The sequence below is a fragment of the Podarcis liolepis genome, assembly GCF_965112155.1.
Source record: "Podarcis liolepis genome assembly, chromosome: 3".
Classification (NCBI taxonomy): Eukaryota; Metazoa; Chordata; class Lepidosauria; order Squamata; family Lacertidae; genus Podarcis; species Podarcis liolepis.
Genome location: NC_139557.1, coordinates 3,255,784 through 3,274,363, shown reverse-complemented (window position 1 = coordinate 3,274,363; position 18,580 = coordinate 3,255,784). Strand labels below are relative to the sequence as shown.

At 40.8% G+C, this 18,580-nt stretch overlaps 1 protein-coding gene across 6 annotated transcripts in view; it reads left to right on the top strand.

Moving 5' to 3' along the window:
• Window positions 1-6,591, top strand: part of B3GNT2 (UDP-GlcNAc:betaGal beta-1,3-N-acetylglucosaminyltransferase 2) — a 51,746-nt gene extending 45,155 nt beyond the window's left edge. For all 6 annotated transcript variants that reach the window (XM_083495278.1, XM_083495277.1, XM_083495275.1 and 3 more), the window contains one exon: window positions 2,960-6,591. In XM_083495278.1, the coding sequence (XP_083351404.1) occupies window positions 2,969-4,162 (1,194 nt within the window). In that variant the 5' untranslated portion in view covers window positions 2,960-2,968 and the 3' untranslated portion in view covers window positions 4,163-6,591. The remainder of the gene's footprint in view (window positions 1-2,959) is intronic.
• The last annotated feature ends 11,989 nt before the right edge of the window (window positions 6,592-18,580 follow it).

Here is an 18,580-nt window from a genome sequence, read left to right as displayed (position 1 = left end):
ACCTGCTACACGCATGTGGGAAGGGTTTGGTTATTTAGCAAACAGAAAACCTTCCTCCTCCGAGATAGTCTGGTACAGATGGATGTGTCCCGTCCTGTCTCCCCCACCCCCAGCACTCATTTGTATCCTTGCACCAGCCTTGATAGTTGGTTATGCTGAGAATGAGTGGCAGGCCAAGGTGAGCTTCATAACTGAGGGGGGGGATCTGAACCTGAGTCTTTCAGGTTCAAGCCTGGCACTGCCCATAATGCCACACTGGCGCTAGTTGTAGAATCGTATAAGGGCACTGCTGCAGCTACAGAAGACGACCAGCCCTTGGGTCTCTGCGGTTGAATGATAAAATTTAGGAGCAAATTGAAAAGCATTAATTCCCAGTCTGCTGCACTAGAATTTAATGCAAGCTTTTCTATGAAAGGGAATTTTGAAATATTTTTCAGGGCTGGGAGGGGGAGGGGAATCTTAAGCACACAATCTTTCATATAAACTTTAAGGTGCCAATATATGAAAGGTCTCTGTCACATAATTCGCATGCTTAAATCAACTGTATACATCAAGTTTTACTTTACAGACTCCTTCAGCCTTTCCTGACCCATAACTTCCAGTTAGTGCAATATGTTTGTTGGTGCTGATGGGAGTTGTAGCTCAAAACATCTGAGGGGGCAATAGGTTGGGGAAATTGTGCTACTTTTTCCCCTAGGAGGATCAAAAGCAATATTTTTGGATCCTCCAAACGTGAAAATGAGAGTTGACAAAAGCCTCTCCTTGTTCAAACACTCCATTTGGAAATGGGAGGAAAAACAACCAATGAGCTAGAGCTATATGAAGGTAAACTCAGGCTAGTTTTCTAACCACTTACACTCTTGGTGTGAGCTGTTTTCACAATTGCCTCCTTTAGAGTAAGATCAGACATTGGTAAGATGGGGTTCAGGGGACCTTCATTAACATCCTGGTTATTAAGCAACATTTTACTTACCGTATTTTTCGCTCTATAACACGCACCCGACCACAACACGCACGTAGTTTTTAGAGGAGGAAAATCCGTAGGCATGCCACCCGTAGGCATTCCCTCCATAACACGCACAGACATTTCCCCTTACTTTTTAGGAGGAAAAAAGTGAGTGTTATGGTGCAAAAATTACGGTAATTTGTTCTTAAATTACATGTTCATGTTGCAACAGTGACTTAGAATTAGATTGGTCATAGCAAGATCTTTTATCTGATCATATTGAAGAACGTCAAAAGAAGCCTTGTATCATCCTCAGAGATCTGATGAGTGGTCTTCTGTTGAGATTTGGACAGGGTCAATGAATGACGGCCTTTTCGGCCATGCCTGTGGATCATTCTCCCCAAGGGAGCTTCTTCTCCTGCCCCACCCCTTCAAGTCTCCTTGGTGCCAGACAGAAACCTTTCTTTTCTCAGAAGTCTTTTAATTGTTTTCAACATTTAAAAAATCTTAGCTTCTTTTTCAGCCAGTGTTTTAATTTTGCTTATTGGAATTATATAACCTAAGAGCGATGTGTGTGTGTGTGTGTGTGTGTGTGTGTGTGAGAGAGAGAGAGAGAGAGAGAGAGAGAGAGAGAGAGCCCGTGCTTGTGGTGGGATTGTGTTGCTAGCTGTAGTTTGATCATTATGTTCAATACCGTTAATCTGTTTTAAACTATACATTGCCTAGAGGCATACATAATACTGTACTTGTAATAATATTCCACACACTTGTAATAATATTCCACACACTGCAATGCAACATATGGGCAGTGCTTTGTAAGTCAAAACTTATAATGAAAACTACAAGTAGTACTATGGAAATAAATTTCTCTAAGTTTATTTTATACTCCATATTCAGTTCCGCTTTGGTGGATAATATGGTATGCCTTATCAGTAATACAAATGACTAATCCAGTACATTAAGAACTATTTTGTTAGGTAGCTTGTTCTCCTAGTCGGATATAAGAGCATGTGTCCGAGAGAGAGAGGTACCCTTGAGGTTTAGCTGCCTTTATCAGGGCCAAACCTTTAGTGTGTGGCCCCCCCCCCGCCCTGTGGAACTCCTAGCTTATATTTTATTATCTATTTATTAAATTTCTATACCACCATACATCCGTGATCACAGGGCAGTTTACAATATAAAAACACAGACATACATAACATAATGGCAAACAAAAACAATTCGTCCCCCAGTATTTATTTTATTATAGTAGTTTGGCAGGAGCATTCCTTGCACATTTTTAGACACCTTCTAAAAACTTTTATTCAGACAGGCCTTTCAGATCTGAGATTCTTTGCCAATCAGTTCTCAGTGATATGTTTCACATTTTTACAGTGGTACCTCGCAAGACGAAAAACGCGCAAGACGAAAGAGTTTTCCGGTTTTTGAGTCGTTCCGCAAGACAAATTTCCCTATGGGCTTGCTTCGCAAGACGAAACATCTTGCGAGTTCTTGGAGTTTGTTTCCTTTTTCTTTAAGCCGCTAAGCTGTTAATAGCCGCTAAGCCGCTAATAGCCGCTAAGCCGCTAATAGCCGTGCTTCGCAAGACGAAAAAACCGCAAGACGAAGAGACTCGCGGAACGGATTAATTTCGTCTTGCAAGGCACCACTGTATTTTAATACTGTGTTTTTAGTCTGTATATTGCCCTGTGATATTTTATATGAAAATGTGGTTTATAACTTTCAATAAACTGTAAGGGGTTGGACTAGATGAGCCTTGGGTCCCTTCCAATTCTATAGTTCTATGAAATAAAATCTTGTCGTTTGTTCAGTTTTATACCTTTCATTCATACTGGTTGCTGTAAGCAGCTTGTGCATTACTGTATTCCCAGTTCAGGATGAGATTTTGATTTACTGAGCTTCGCATTCTTCCAAATACCTAGTCACACAATAATTGCATTCATCTGGAACAATATCTTGCTATATATACCATTACATGTTTTTCAGATGTTAATGGCTCTTTCTTTTTTCTAGATATGAGACATGAGTGTTGGACGCAGAAGATTAAAGTTGCTGGGAATTCTAATGATGGTCAACTTCTTTATATATGTGATTGTGGAGGTGTCAAAGAGCAGTGGCCAAGCAAAGAATTCAAAAAGGCACGTTATAATACCACAGGCCAAATTCTGGAGAAAATTTGTTCCTCACAAGGCATATTGGAATAAACAGCAGCAGAAGCTGGAACGCTTATCCAATCCGATTTTTGCATTGCTTACAAATATGACAGTGGAAGAAAGCTTATCTTCTAATGGCAGCTTTTCAAATGCGTGTGATCCTGACCCATTTGTAGCTCTACAAATTAATGGCTTTAAAGACTTGCCAGATAGATTTAAAGACTTCTTGCATTACTTGAGATGTAGAAACTATTCATTATTAGTGGACCAACCACACAAGTGCAAACATAAACCTTTTCTGCTTCTGGCTATCAAATCACTTATTCCCCATTTTGACAGAAGACAAGCAATCCGACAGTCTTGGGGGAAAGAAATTAAATCGGGAGATGCAACTGTTGTGAGGGTCTTCCTGTTAGGCCAGAACTCTCCGGAGGATAACTTTCCTGATCTCTCAGATATGTTGAAATTTGAGAGTGAAACCCACCAAGATATTCTTTTATGGGACTACAAAGATACTTTCTTCAATTTGACCCTGAAAGAGGTACTGTTTCTGAAATGGGTGAGCAATACCTGCCCAGATGCCCAGTTTATTTTTAAGGGAGATGATGATGTTTTTGTGAACACGCATCAGATCCTGGATTACTTGAAGAGTTTAACCAAGGATAAAGCCAAAGACTTGTTCATAGGTGATGTGATCAAAGATGCTGGACCTCATCGTGACAAGACACTGAAGTACTACATCCCAGAAAGTATTTATGAAGGCTCTTACCCTCCGTATGCAGGAGGTGGTGGGTTTCTCTATTCTGGTGATCTTGCATTAAGATTAGCCAATGCATCTGACCAAGTCCTACTCTATCCCATTGATGATGTCTATACTGGAATGTGCCTTCAGAAACTTGGGCTTGCTCCCGAAAAACATAAAGGCTTCAAGACTTTTGGCATTGAAGAGAAACACAGGGATAATATTTGTTCCTACACAAATCTAATGCTGGTCCACAGCAGGCAACCCCAAGAAATTATTAAGATTTGGACGAACTTGCAAGATCCAGATTTAAGTTGTTGAGTACATATATGTCCAAAAGTTCTCTCCAAATTTGGGTTTAATTTCTTGGCTAAATGGTTAGTACTTTGAATAGTTTGTTTTGCAAAGCAAAACTCGCTATAAATGGTTTGTCCAGAACTTCTAAAAGAACAATTACATCAGTAACCATGCACATCATGAGGATATGGCATGTAGATGCAATCCTTTATCTTTCCACTGCCACGCATTCAATACTTTGACCGAATAAAAACCTGAAAAAGAATACCCTTCAGAAGTTGTGATTAAACTATTAATTTAATGACCATTTAGCTCAAATATTAGAAGACCTTTCCTGTTTTCTAATTATAATAATTATTTAATTGTGGTGATAGAAGCTATACACTGATTTGTTTTCCTGAGATAAGATATCTCAGAGACTGTTTTGGAACTCAAATTCGGGAAAGTAACTTCAAAATAAATAGACTTGGGTGGAGTGTTCAGCTCTCATACTCTGAGTACTCCTATTGGAATTAAGTTACAAGTAATTTAAGTTTATGGATTTAAATGGACCTACTCCTGAGTAAAATGCAACTCATGCCACCAAACAGTTGGTTTTTATGGCTTTCCTTTTCCACTGTCTCGTTATATCCTCCCACTGAACAGTATTCAGTTAAATGTTATGGAGATCTGTGTAATGTGTATGTAACTGTGTTTAAAATATCAGATGATACATATCTATGGCTGAGAAGCTGTATAGTTTAAAGTTAAGTGGAGGTTAAGTGTTGCTTTGCATCAGACTTAGCTAATGGTCAAGCACTTTTTCTTAAACTGGTATCAGACCTACACAGTCTCTTTATTTCCACAGTAGGCTTAACATTTGCTCTGTTGTCTTTTATGTTGCTAAAAAAAATCAGGCAACTTCACTGATAAAATTAACTGATATGTGAATTGTTAATTGGCTTACAAAAACTGGGTCTTCCTTATGGTCTAGGGTTAGAACCTTATGAAAACGTGCAATTTCTGAGATTCCAAATCACTCAAATGACCCCTATAATTATTAAGGGTATCTCAAAGGCACAGGTCCTAAAACCCTCTATCTGCCATATCTTCATCTGTGTTATATCAGACAATTATTCAAAACAATGACTGCTTTCTTTATATACGTAGAAGTGCCTGTATTTATTGTTCAGATGGAAGACCAAAACATTTTCTTAAATATATTTAAGAAATATTTGTATAGTGTTGTCAGTCATATTTAAATAGAGTAAACTATTTTAAATGTGTTGAAATATAAAAAGTTAAATAAAGTTAATTGTTTTTGAATTTCAAAAAGTACATGTGTGTACATCCCAATTTGTATAGACAAGTCTAAATAATTCACACTATAATGATCACCATCAGTATGTCAACTTTAATGTACTTGGGTCTGTGGTTTGTTGCCCCATAAGATGGGGCCATGTTCTTGTCCATCGCACTGGTGCAATTTCTACCATTGCACTGCTTGCCAGGAACAAATTATAACCAGTCAACAAGGAGTGACATTTTGCGCTGGAAAAGCCCCTCTGTTTCTGTGGGTGCAGCAAAGTTGTCCAAGTTCATTTCCATTTCCATGGTGTAGGGGAGGCTTAGTGGTATTATGAGGTAACATTTCAGTGGCAGAGAGACTGAGAAAGAGATCTACAGGCAGCAGCCTTGGTACTAAAGGGGCTTACAGGGGCATATATAATGCTTGTCTTGACGATAATCCAAAACGTAGAGCAGTGGCATTCTTCCACATTGTTTTGAGATAGGCTCCAGTCTCCTCAGAGGGGTTTCTATCTTTTTGATGTTTAGATTTGAAGGGAAATCTGTTCACTCTTAAAAATATTCTATCCTGATATAGTTGTATGCTTACGTTAAGAAAGAAAATTGCTGAGGGAGGAATTCATCATGGCAGTCATTAGCACAAGCTTTTCAGCTTGCAAGAGGAAACCTTCTTCTTCCCCCGCATGCATTTCTGGAGGTTGTTCTTATACCCCACAGCCAATTTGGGGTGGGGGTGGAGGAGAGGAAGGGGGAAGCCCCATTGCAGTAGCAGCACTCATTAGTGTATTCCCCTACTCTAAGGCCACTGTTCTGTTCCCCCTTACATGGAACAAGCACCGTTGAACTCAAAGGGGCTTATTCCTGAGTAGACATGTAGAGGACTGGACTTTAAGGCCCGTATCCTGTGAACATTTGCCTGTGGATAAGCCCCAAAGAATACATTGCAACACACTTCTGAGAAAACACACAGTAAGCTTGTTCACCTTAGTCCTTGTCACTCACCTCGTTTTTCCCCATTTTTCTGTATTCTGTTTTGTTGCTTTACTCCACGCTTACTGCACCACAAAGTTCATATTGTCTGCAATCTCCACGTTTTATCAAGAGATAAAAATGAGTTTTTTAATTCTATTTTTGTAAATAAAATAAAATGTCTTTGAATTTGAAAAGTGTGTTTCTGTAAGTTTTGATTAGAAACTTGTTTGCAGTATTTTAATACTTTGACTTTACAGCAGATTGGTTCTATCTGGTACGTTCTGTGTATGCAAAAGCAGGAACGTATTCCACTTTATGTTGGTAGCAGCATTTTGGCTCTACTGAAATAGGTGGGTCAAGTTACTTTTGACTTCAATCTCATTGATTTCAGTGCTGAAATCACTAGACATTATCCCAAAATAAAACTGAAAACAACACCTGGCCATTGAGTAAACTCCATGTATGCTGCTCTGAGCTTCTTAGAGAGGAAAGATACAATATAAATGTGATTGATTGATTGATTGATTGATTGATTGATAAATAAATGGTAAAGCCCTTAACACAACAGTAAGTTCCCAATAACTTAATGAATGTAATGAAATTCAGACAATTTAGACTGTTGCCTAAGGCTGTAACTCCTAATAGGGAACAGGTGCTGTAAACTTAGGAACAGTCCAAGATGTGCTGTACATCTTAAAAAGCAAGTTAATGAGAAATACACAACAGTCCCATTTCAAAATTACATGTGCAGCCCAAATTCATGTTTATTCAGAAGTCTTCCTAGTTCAGTGGCACATACTCCCTTTCCCTTCATCATGGGGTTCCAGACCTGTTCATGAGGGCAGCACGAGTAGTTTAGAAGCATTACAGTAGAAATCGATGACGAATGCAGCACAAACACTCTTAAGAATCTGAAAGCATGCGCTGCCAACTTGTACCTGTTAAAGTGGTCAACTAGAGCTCTAGCTATAGTAGTCTATTGCAGCAAAAGCAAGAGTCTTGTGGTGTCTTAGAATGTTTGGCATAATCTTTCCCTGGAAAAAGGAACCCCAGCTGCAAGAGTACACCACTTCCAGACGCACTAAAATCCCTGTACAATACTTGGATAAGGCAGCACAAATGTTACAAAAATCGATTTAACCCACAGCTCTAAAGTTCTTAAAATTTAACCAACTATTTTAAACTGCTTTGAATAGATAAGCTGAACTGAAAATGACACTGAGAAGTTAAGAAAAGGACAGCAGAAAAATGATGAGTATCTGAAACAGCGTCACCTTAATTTGTTTTGACTGAGTATACACCTTGTTGCACCATTGAGAGTAAACCTTTGCTGTTAAGATAATAAAAATATAAATCCTATAATATATGTATCAAATAACAATAGCCTTAATAAAGACACATGAAACCTCCATAAACCATGAATCAAAATAGTTTATTGGGCAGACTGAGCCTTGGGCACTCATTTATCCCCTTCTTGGCTTTGAGAAGGTACTATGGGAGTGGTTCTCAAAGGGTGTGACTGACGTGCCACATTGGCAAGATCCGGCAAGATTCAAGGACAATAAAGAAACATTTAAACATTTCAGTTAATATTATATATATATATATATATATATATATATATATATATATATATATGCAGAATATGGATAGATATCTTTTCAAAATAAGAGCACCAAGTGATATTTAGGACATATTGTTGTGAACAGGGATTTTCAACTGACAAATATGATAGCTCAGAAAAGAGAAAGGTTTCTTTTTGTTGATTAGGAGATGATTTCTTTGTCTCAAATTAGACCTAATATAAATGAGATTATCCAGCAAAAGCAAGTTCACACCTCTCGATGAGTTTGTACACATATTAAGGTTCAAATATAAGAGGCTTGTTTATAATTATAGTTTGGGAATCATTCATGATCTTATGTAGTTGCATTATTTTATACTTTCTGGATGTTCCATGATCCTATTATAAAGTAATTGTGTTCTGTACTATGAATCAAGCACAGCTAGGAGTTGTTTCTTTTTAGTTTTTCAGTGTATTCCTTACCAATAAAAAATTGGGTGTGGTGCAAGTTTATTCTGAAAGTATGGGCCAGAGAATTTTCTTTTGATAACTGCTGTACTGTGGTTTGTTAAACCCAATCCTGGTTTGTAAGCAGTACTTAGTTTGGACATCATGGAAAGCCATGGATTAACAAACCACAGCATATTCTGCAGCTGTGTCTTTATATATTGTTGCATGATTGTGCTATAATGCGATCAAATAGCATTGTAATTCTCTGACAACAGTAGTTATGACTTCAGTTCTGTAATTAGGTTTCTAAAATAAGTTAATCTTTCACTGTAGTCTTTTCTCTCCAACATGTTTCATGAGCAGAATATGTTAAGCATTCTCCACTTTAGGACAGCAGTTTAATATGGAGATAATGTTAGATGAGGCTGTGTAAATAAATACTGGAGTGGAGAGTGGGAGGCAGAGTGTGAGCTTTTCAGATTTGAGTGCCTTCAACTTGACCTGGCACAGCAGGACTGGATAAAACGCTTCTTTCTTCTTTCGTCTTGTTTTGAGCAAGGCCTGCCCTGGGTTGCTTGGACAATATTCAAAAACATGCTTCTTGTCTGAAAAGGTTCCACAGGGATCAATTAGACAATGGTAATAGCTAGCAAAGCACTACTTAGGTACGTACATAAATGATAAACAAATCCATATTTTAAAGTAGTGCCATCTCTTACGGGGGGGAAAATCGCATGAAATAATTTCATGTTCACAAAGGCCCTTTTCAAAATGTGAATGCACATCCAGATTTTCCACATACTTAACTGTGGAGTGTTTTGTTTTTTAGGGCATAGGCAGGCGATGTATTTCAGGTTCTAAAGTGAAACTCACATTACAATGCAAGGTTTAAAATACTTGAGAAATTTAAACAAATACCAGAAAGATCTGTGCCTGTTTGAAATGCTCCTACAATGGATGTTGAATGCTCCTACAATTACACGCTCTCTTGTTTCTGTGGAGCAAGTGTGCAGTTTAAGAAATGCAGGTAGATCAGTCTCCTCTGCTGTGCATCAGGCTGTATGTCTGATTTATCATTCTTTAGGTCTATTCTTTCTTAGCATAAGCAAAAGTGAACCTGTGAACTAGGAACACATGAGAAAGGCACAGGGTGCGAAGAATAGCACCTGTTCTAACCTGGTGCTGATCATATTCTTTTTTTTTATAAATATTTTATTAGATTTTCAAATACAAAATTAGAAGCATACACTGAAGGAAAAATAATTATATTCTTTTAGGGTCATACTAGGTGTGAGGTTAACTGCATATTTTAATGCAAATAGTGTTTACAGGGAAGCCTGAGCAACTTTTTTAAATACTGTTTTTATTTATTTTCATGGTACAGAAAATTTTTGAGAAAACAACTAGTAACTTGTCCTGATAAAATTACAGACATTTATCATGCCAGGTGTTAAAGTTTCATTTGATCACGCCACATTTTCCCATGAGTGCTGGGTGGATTCCTGCCACAGCCTGAACGATTTATGTATTCAGTAAATATTTGCCATATGTTATACAAGGAATATGGATTGTGTTTGCCCTTTACCACAAGCCTGAGCAACTTGGAGGGGAGGGGATTCATAGAATCTTAGAGGTGGAAGGGACCCAAGGGTCATCTAGTCCAACCCCTTCAATGCAGGGATTGAATTGATGGTTTCCCCTCTGAGACGTGCATTTTAAAATGTGTTGTTGTTTTTTGCCGTTTGCATTTTGAAGGAAGCAAAGATGGTGGCTGTGAAGGCTTCCCGTGGAATGCATATAGCTGCTTCAGAAAGACAATTTGTTTGTAAGATTGCAGTGGGTGGAAGCTAAACGCTTTCCCCTTTCCACTCCCAGGACCCTCCCTGCAGTGGCCACTTGCATAACAACTGCAACAATAATTATCACATAGTCTTTGGTCCTTAGACAACTGGAATAATAGAATTTTCCTAAGAACCATGCCTCCAGATGTTGCTGGACTATAGCTCCTCTCCTGCCTGCCTATTGGCCATTCCTGGTGAGGAGAAGCTAAGAACATCTGAAGATCATCATGTGGGTTGTCACTGGCATGGAAAGCTCAGTAAGAAGCTAAGCTTGAAGCACAATTAAAAGTCATCCTTGTCTCTTTGTGTGCAGAATTCACTGGAACTAGAGGTTTGTTGAATATATATATATCTCAGGATTTAAGAGGCAGAAGGGAAAAAAATTACGTCAAGGATAACACTGTTCTTTATCAAGCTCTGATTGGTCCCATGTGATTAAATTACAGCTCGCTTACATGAGACCAAGGGAGATATGTTATTTTTCAACACAGTTACTTTAATTTTCTTCACTCATAGGAGAGGAGTGAGGCCGGTGGTGTCCTTGGGAATCCTGAGCCCTGTTTGCATGGAAAAAGATTCCATTCCATTATTGAAATGGAAACACAAGAGTTCTTTGAAAGAGTGGTGGACAAGAGATTCTCATGAATTATAATTTTATGTTATTTTATGTGAACCGCCCTGTGATCTGCAGATAAAGGGCAGTATACAATTTTTTTTAATAATAATAATAATAATAATAATAATAATAATAATAATAATAATAAATGTTCAAATGTCACATCTCCTTAAAAAGTCTTAAAAAGTATGAATTGGGTACCTTTCAGTTGTACTTGCATAAACATAACTTGTAGTCCATCATTTTCACAAAATAAATGCAGGTGGAAAACAATCTTAGTTTTGCTTCCTGAGTAAGAAAGTAATAAGAAATTAAATACATACATTATCTTTACAAGTGCTTTTATACTGCAGTATTATGGCAAAAGAGCATCTCCAGCATTCAAAAGTAACAAAAGGCTATTCCTTCCTTAAGTGGTGTGGTCATTTAAGAGAGTTGCATCATTCTGAATTAATCTCATAATATATAATATGCTTTGAGTATCTGCATCACGTCACACAACCACTTTTTGTGCTACAATCATGATGGTAATAAATGCACTGCTGTGGCTTGAGACATGAAGGATGTTTACAACATGAAACAAAACACCACCCTGTAATAATGGAGGAGGGGAAGAATTTGGTATGCAAAAAGGTATCTGCAAAGCAGCTAAGCCACATTTAATAACCTTTAGTGGGAGTTAGGGTGCTTAAGAGAAGACATAAATTTGGTTTAAAAGTATAATAAATCAGAAATTCTCCAACCAAGCAGCTTTGAAAGAGAGAAAAAAATCAGTTATTTGCCTAAACGTTCAGACTTTCTGTATCTATGATTCTGCCTGAGATAAAATGGAAAGAATTCCATATGATATGGAAATGCCTTCTACTTGGCAACTTTGCTGGAAAATGCAGCGCTGGCTGTGAGTGAAAGAAAACCAAAATTGGTAAAACAGCATCTCAGTCTAGCTTTTGATTAACTTGCTTTTTAACTTATTATTAACACAGTTCTGCTATCGGCTCATATCACATTGTGCTCCCCCCCTTTACTCCATGCTCTTCTTGGCCCACCTAATTCCCCTTCAACTAACCTTCAGTTGTTTTAACACATAACATTTTGTCTTACATGGGTTTGGAGGTGAAATGTGTACACCTTCTGCCTCAAAATTGCACAACTGTTTTGTACTTCCACGCATATGCAGTAGAATACTATGGCATGACTTTAATATGCCTTTAATGCACAGGTCTGTGTGCATGATTGAGGGTATTGTGTGAAGCAGCTGTTAGATTTGACAGAAGAGTTTTCCTGTTGCTGGACTGGAGCCTGGATAGGTAGGATACAACTCTTGGCCTGCTCCTAATCCTTTGTTCCTAATTTGCAGCCTTCCACTGATTTGGAATAAAAGTGAAAAAGTTGTTAACATCAGCAGAAATCTAACATCAGCACAGAGGTAAAACTGCCTTTTTATAGTATCCCTAAGGCTGAAATCCAGCACACTTCATTTATACTAGTATCTGCCTCTCCAAAAAGTTTCTTCACATCGGACTTCTTCCCGGGCTTCCTTATCTCTCCCCAAATGCTGCGCTGCTGATTCAGCAAGGCCATGTACAGGTTTATCTGTCTCTAGTCTAATTAACCAAGTGGGGTGTGACTCAGTGACTGCTCACAGTTCTGTATGGCTAGCACTGAATACATCTTTGGGATATTTTAGCAGGGTTGTGTTGCATCATGCCATTCTGTGTTGCTCACTGAACAATACCGCTGCAGGAAGCAAATAACAACCCTTGGACTTAGGAATCCAACACTTCTTAATCCAGTTTGCATGTCTGTAAACAGCTGACTGAGGGACGCGGGTGGCGCTCTGTGGTCTAAACCACAGAGCCTAGGGCTTGCTGATCAGAAGGTCAGCGGTTCGAATCCCCGTGACAGAGTGAGCTCCCGTGCTCTGTCCCAGCTCCTGCCCACCTAGCAGTGATATAACACTCTTTCTCTTTTTACATTGTACTTTTTTAGTATGATGATTAGATCCTGCAGAAGGTTGGCGGTTCAAATCCCTGCGACGGGGTGAGCTCTCGTTGCTCGGTCCCTGCTCCTGCCAACCTAGCAGTTCGAAAGCATGTCAAAGTGCAAGTAGATAAATAGGTACCGCTCCGGCGGGAAGGTAAACGGCATTTCTGTGCACTGCTCTGGTTCGCCACAAGCGGCTTAGTCATGCTGGCCACATGACTCGGAAGCTGTCTGTGGACAAACGCCGGCTCCCTCGGCCCATAGAGCGAGATGAGTGTGCAACCCCCAAGTTGTCTGCGACTGGACCTAACGTCAGAGGTAACTTTACCTTTAAACAGCTGACTACACCAACTCCAGTGTGACAAACGGCAGGCAAGAGAGTGAGGAAGCAGCGCTGGTGGGAGGCCTTGAACCAAGGAGTGGGGGGAAGCATTTCGGAGAAAGGTTTAGAAGCCACTCTGTGAAGTGCCTCCCTCATTTAAAGGCAAGTGGAGGATGGGGGTGATCTGTGAGTGAAGGCGCTTTTGGCAAGGGAAGAGGGGCAAGGGGTGGGGGCAGTGTCAAGGGAGGAGGAGGTGGCCAGGGGTGGCAGTCCCTTGTATTTCATAATTACATCGCATTTCAAATCCTCCATACCAATTCACACGGAATACTTTTAGATTGCATCTTAATTATTACAAACTATAGTGCTATATCTTTGCACCATGACTGAGGTCTGATTCAGAACCATTTGTACATACAGTGGTACCTCGGGTTAAGAACTTGATTTGTTCTGGAGGTCCATTCTTAACCTGAAACTGTTCTTAACCTGAGGTACCACTTTAGCTAATGGGGCCTCCCACTGCTGCTGGAGCACGATTTCTGTTCTCATCCTGAAGGAAAGTTCTTAACCCGAGGTACTATTTCAGCGGAGTCTGTAACCTGAAGCGTCTGTAATCCAAGGTACCACTGTAGTTACATTAACAGGGATAGATTTCGGCATGTTCAAGGCCAGTCACTAGATGGTGCGGCCTTTTGTTCGGAAACTAGCTGGTGAAAAATGTTGCAAATGTCATGACCAGAGTTGTGTTTGTGGAGCATGTGGGACTCCCAGCTACTAGCATGCTACCTCTAGTATTGGAGCCTCTGTGCTTCTGAATACCAGTTGTTTGGAATTACAAGGTTACCCTCAAGTCCCACAAGTAGTGGCATCTGGCTAGCCACTGTGGGAACAGAATAGTGAACTAGATCGTCTTTTGGTCTGATCAAGCAGGGTTCTATTTATGTTCTTAAGCATACTTTCTTTGTAAATCAGTGAAAATCAATTATGTTAGAAAAGGGATATTTAACACAAACATATTTCATGCTTTAGAACTCAGATGAATTGGCTTAACGAAAGAAATTTCCTGCCAGGTGAGTTTGCCAGGTAGCAGAGCACAACAGGGCCTAGCAAATAACGAGATGCTATACAAACATAAATTGTTGCTGTTCTCAGAATCTCTTTACAGTGTTTAGTCATGATGAGGGCAGGGAGTTATGGATACCAACAAATGAATCACATACGTTGCACTTGGTCATAGTAAAAGCATGTGGATATTTGCAAGTGTTGTTCCATTGGACCAATGCCCATTACACCAATAAACTGGGTCATCTTATGCACCGTGCACCAGTTTTGCCACCTTGCAACTCAACTTTTTGGCTGAGCCAAAACCTCTACAGTTTGGTAGAGCATTCCTCACAGGCAAAGGAAGCTTCATCCTCAGCTCTTTCCTGTCTGGCAACCATTGCACGATTTCTACAGAACTCTTTTAACAAGAAACTTCTACAGAATTCTTTCCTTAGTGGTTCTCTTTTGTGCTTTTGTCACTGAAAAGTATTCCACCAGGAAAGCCTGGTGTGATCAATACAGTCCCATCAAAAGATAGTTCCTGGATAGCTCAGCTGGATAGAGTATCTTGATAATGCCAAGGTTGCAGGTTTGATCCCCATTTGGGACAGCTAAACTCTTAGGTTGGGATTCCACTAAGAAGCCCCACCAGCAGAAGCCCATGCAAGGACTTCCTCTAGCACAGTGAGGCTTTGCCCTTCCTGTCCCACCAAATTGACTCAGGGGGAATTGGGAGAACCCCCCAGAACAGTGCATGGGAGGAGGAGGAGAGGGCAAATCATTCCATCTGGCAGGCAGAAATGCATGCACAGACAGAGCAATCTGCTTAAGTGCTACATTGAATTCCTCCCAAAATGAAAACATCCAATTTCCACAAGGAAAATTAAATGCAAAGCTCCCCGCCCCATCACAGCAGAGAGCCCTGCCACTTCTGCTCATCTTCACCCATCAGAGGCTTCCCCCAATGGGCTGGTGCCTTCTGTTGACTCTCTCTGGGGCTACTCTGCTGGCATGTGCTTCCAACACCATCTTGCAATGCTTGTGTCACCTAAGAGGTGGTCTTCAGACAGCCTTGCAGCTGAGACACCTAGCCGGGCCCTCAGAACAGCAACCAGGCTAAACAGTTCTGGTAGCAGAGGAGATGGAAGATGCCAAACAGTCCTCCCCCCCCCCCCCCGCCCATGCTCAGCCACTGTAATGCTGCCCTCATTCTGGACTTACTGCATAGGCCAGACCATATTTTTTTACCACGTCAGATCCTAATTTGTAAAAAGGGAACAGGTTATTGTATGGGCGTTGCTGTCGCCCTCAAAAGGAGAGATACTTTAACATGAAATGAGCAGAGATGAGCAATAGGGCACTGACTCACTGGCTCCTTTTTAGCAGACCACTTACTTCTGTGGAGGGCTGGTTTCATTTAATGTCACCCTTGTGTGTTACTAATTTTGCAAATGCAGTCATGTACTGCTTGAAAGGTTTTCTTACATCACTTTTCAGATGATGTGAAACATGTATTCTGAGCATACCTGCACTGTTTGCATTCTCTAGGCATCTGTTTCACCACCCTTTCATTCTACAGTGCCCTCCTTTTGGTACCTTCCTCTGCGAGGTATAAGGGCATTGTCTTGAGCTTCCTCAGCAGAGTCCTGGCAATCGGCCAGTACTCAGTTCAAGGAACATCTTCAGGTGTGGGATTTTCCTTAATGCAGATTGCTGGGATAAATCATCAGTCAGCTTGAGTCACTACAGCCTGTGCCCGTGTGCTTGGAATTAAAGAGCAGAGGTTCCAAAACACATAGTAATTTCCTCCCCCAAAAAGGGAGGCACTGTCTAAATTCAAGCACCTCCCCATGCCTGCCTGGTAGTTCTTTGAGGCTTTGACTGAAATGCCGCAATGAAAAGATTGCCTTGGGTGTCCACGTGTTCTACTTTACAAAGGAGAGGCTTCTGTTTGAAGGGCTTTCAGTCCATGTCCAATTTAATTATAAAGAATTCTTACTCTTATGTTGTTACTTCTCTATCCTACCTTTTCCTAGCCATGGAACCTAGAGTGGGCCTAGTGATTCCCAAGCTGTCACCCATCCAGAAACTGACCACACCCAGACCTGCTTAGCATTAGCAAGGTTGTGGCCTCATGTGCCTTCAGACCATACCCAGCCTAACCGTAAAGAAGGGAGAACTGGGGGCTTGAAGTTGCCCATCAACACTTAGTAGCTCAGCAGCAGACTGAGCAGACAAACAGGTAACTTGGTCACAGTCTTCAGGTGAGAGGGGAGAGATGGGGAGACTTGTTTGGATTTGATTGGGAGTGTTGCTTCGGAGCTGATCAACATTACTGGCATATTATTGATTATAATGCATTCATATATTGCGATTTATACTGTTTTGGTTCATAGATTGTATTTGTTATATCTTTACTACATTTTTTCTGTATTAGCAGTTGTTTTTATTAGTTTTGTTGTTGTTGTGAGCTGAATGAGCTCAGCTTGGTTGTTCCAAAAGCAGCATACTAATATTACATCAAATTGAAACAGTCTACCCAACTGTGGCAATATTAGTAGTATTTATATTTAAACTGGAGTGATTATTTCTAAATTTGCATCTCTAAACTAACATACACAAAGCTTTGTCCCCTCTCTCTCTTTGGGGATGTCTCCAGGAGGGAGACAAATGAGCATCAGTTAACCCACCATCTCCTTTTCACCACAATTCAAAGACAAGCCTCCTGTTCCTATCCTATCACCTGCCCCTAAGCAGGAGAATTCCTCTATCAAAGGAGGCTATCAAGACCCCTGGATTCCTCACCTTCTACTCTTCAGCAGTCTCCTACCTGCTTTCTTTGCATTCCTGGGATTTCTAGAGACTCAGATAAGAAATGTAACCTTCTCAAAGGGTTTACTAGGTCCTTTGCAAGATTTTTGTGACCAGAAGATTGCAAAAGTGACAGACTGATCAAGAAAGATCAGTAAGAGGACAGCTTAGTAAAAAAGGTACAGTGGTGCCCCGCAAGACGAAAAACCCACTAGACGAAAGGGTTTTCCGTTTTTCGATGTGCTTCGCAAGACGAATTTCCCTATGGGCTTGCTTTGCAAGACGAAAACGTCTTGCGAGTCTTGCGATTTTTTTCGCTCCCCCCCTTTTTCTAAGCCGCTAATAGCCTTTTAGCCGCTAAGCCTTTAATAGCCGCTAAACCGCTAATAGCGCTAATCCGCTAAGAGGGTTGCTTCGCAAGACGAAAAAACCGCTAGACGAAGAGACTCGCGGAACGGATTACCGTATTTTTCGCTCGATAACACGCACCTGACCATAACACGCACATAGTTTTTAGAGGAGGAAAACAAGAAAAAAAAATTCTGAATGAAACAGTAGATGTATCATTTTTGTGCTTCATGCTGTGGCCACAGACATGTGATTTGACAGTGAGTTTGGGGTAGCCCAATGCAAAGATCCTGAGGATCCATGTGGATCTGTGCTTTGTAACCACGTTTTTGCACCATTGCAGCCCCAGGCAACAGTGGGTGCGTGTGTTTTTTGGTGCAGGCTGTAGCCATGGACATGCTATGTGATCTGATGGTGAATTTGGGGTGACCCTATGCAAAGATCCTGAGGATCCATGTGGATCTGTGCTTTGTAAACATGTTTTTGCACCATTGCAGCCCTGGTTTTGCATCAGATCATTGCTATGTGATCTGATGGTGAATTTGGGGTGACCCAATGCAAAGATCCTGAGGATCCATGTGGATCCGTGCTTTGTAACCACGTTTTAAGTGGGGAGGGAAGGAAAAACATAGAAGGGACAAGGAGCACCGAGAGGGGTATGTGGAGAAGCAGCTGGCTAAGAATGCAGGAGAGGGATTTTACCGGAGGGAGGAAAGGAAGGCAAAAGTCCCCCCCCATGCACCCCCCCAAGCCAGCCAGCTCTCTCTCCCCTCCCCACCTGCATGTTGCAGCACCGTAGCAGGAGAGGAATTAGAAGGAAGGACGCTCTGCTTTCCCCTCTGCTTGCCTGGAGGGGAGGGGTTTCCTCTGCTCTTTGTTCCGTTTGAGCAAACACAGTAACAAACAGAAGAGGGTGGGCAGTAAGACCCTGAGGCAGAATGCAGGAAAGCAGCAGCTTCCTCTTTTCAAGGCTTCCCTTCTCCGGACGATTGATATTTGCCTGATTTTTGCCTCCACTCGCACCTGCCGGCTCCAGGGACCACACATTCGCTCAATAACACGCACAGACATTTCCCCTTACTTTTTAGGAGAAAAAATCTGCGTGTTATAGAGGGGAAAATACGGTATTTTCGTCTTGCGAGGCACCACTGTAAAAGAAAAGGACCCCAGGACAGTTAAGTCCAGTTGAATTCGACTATGGGGT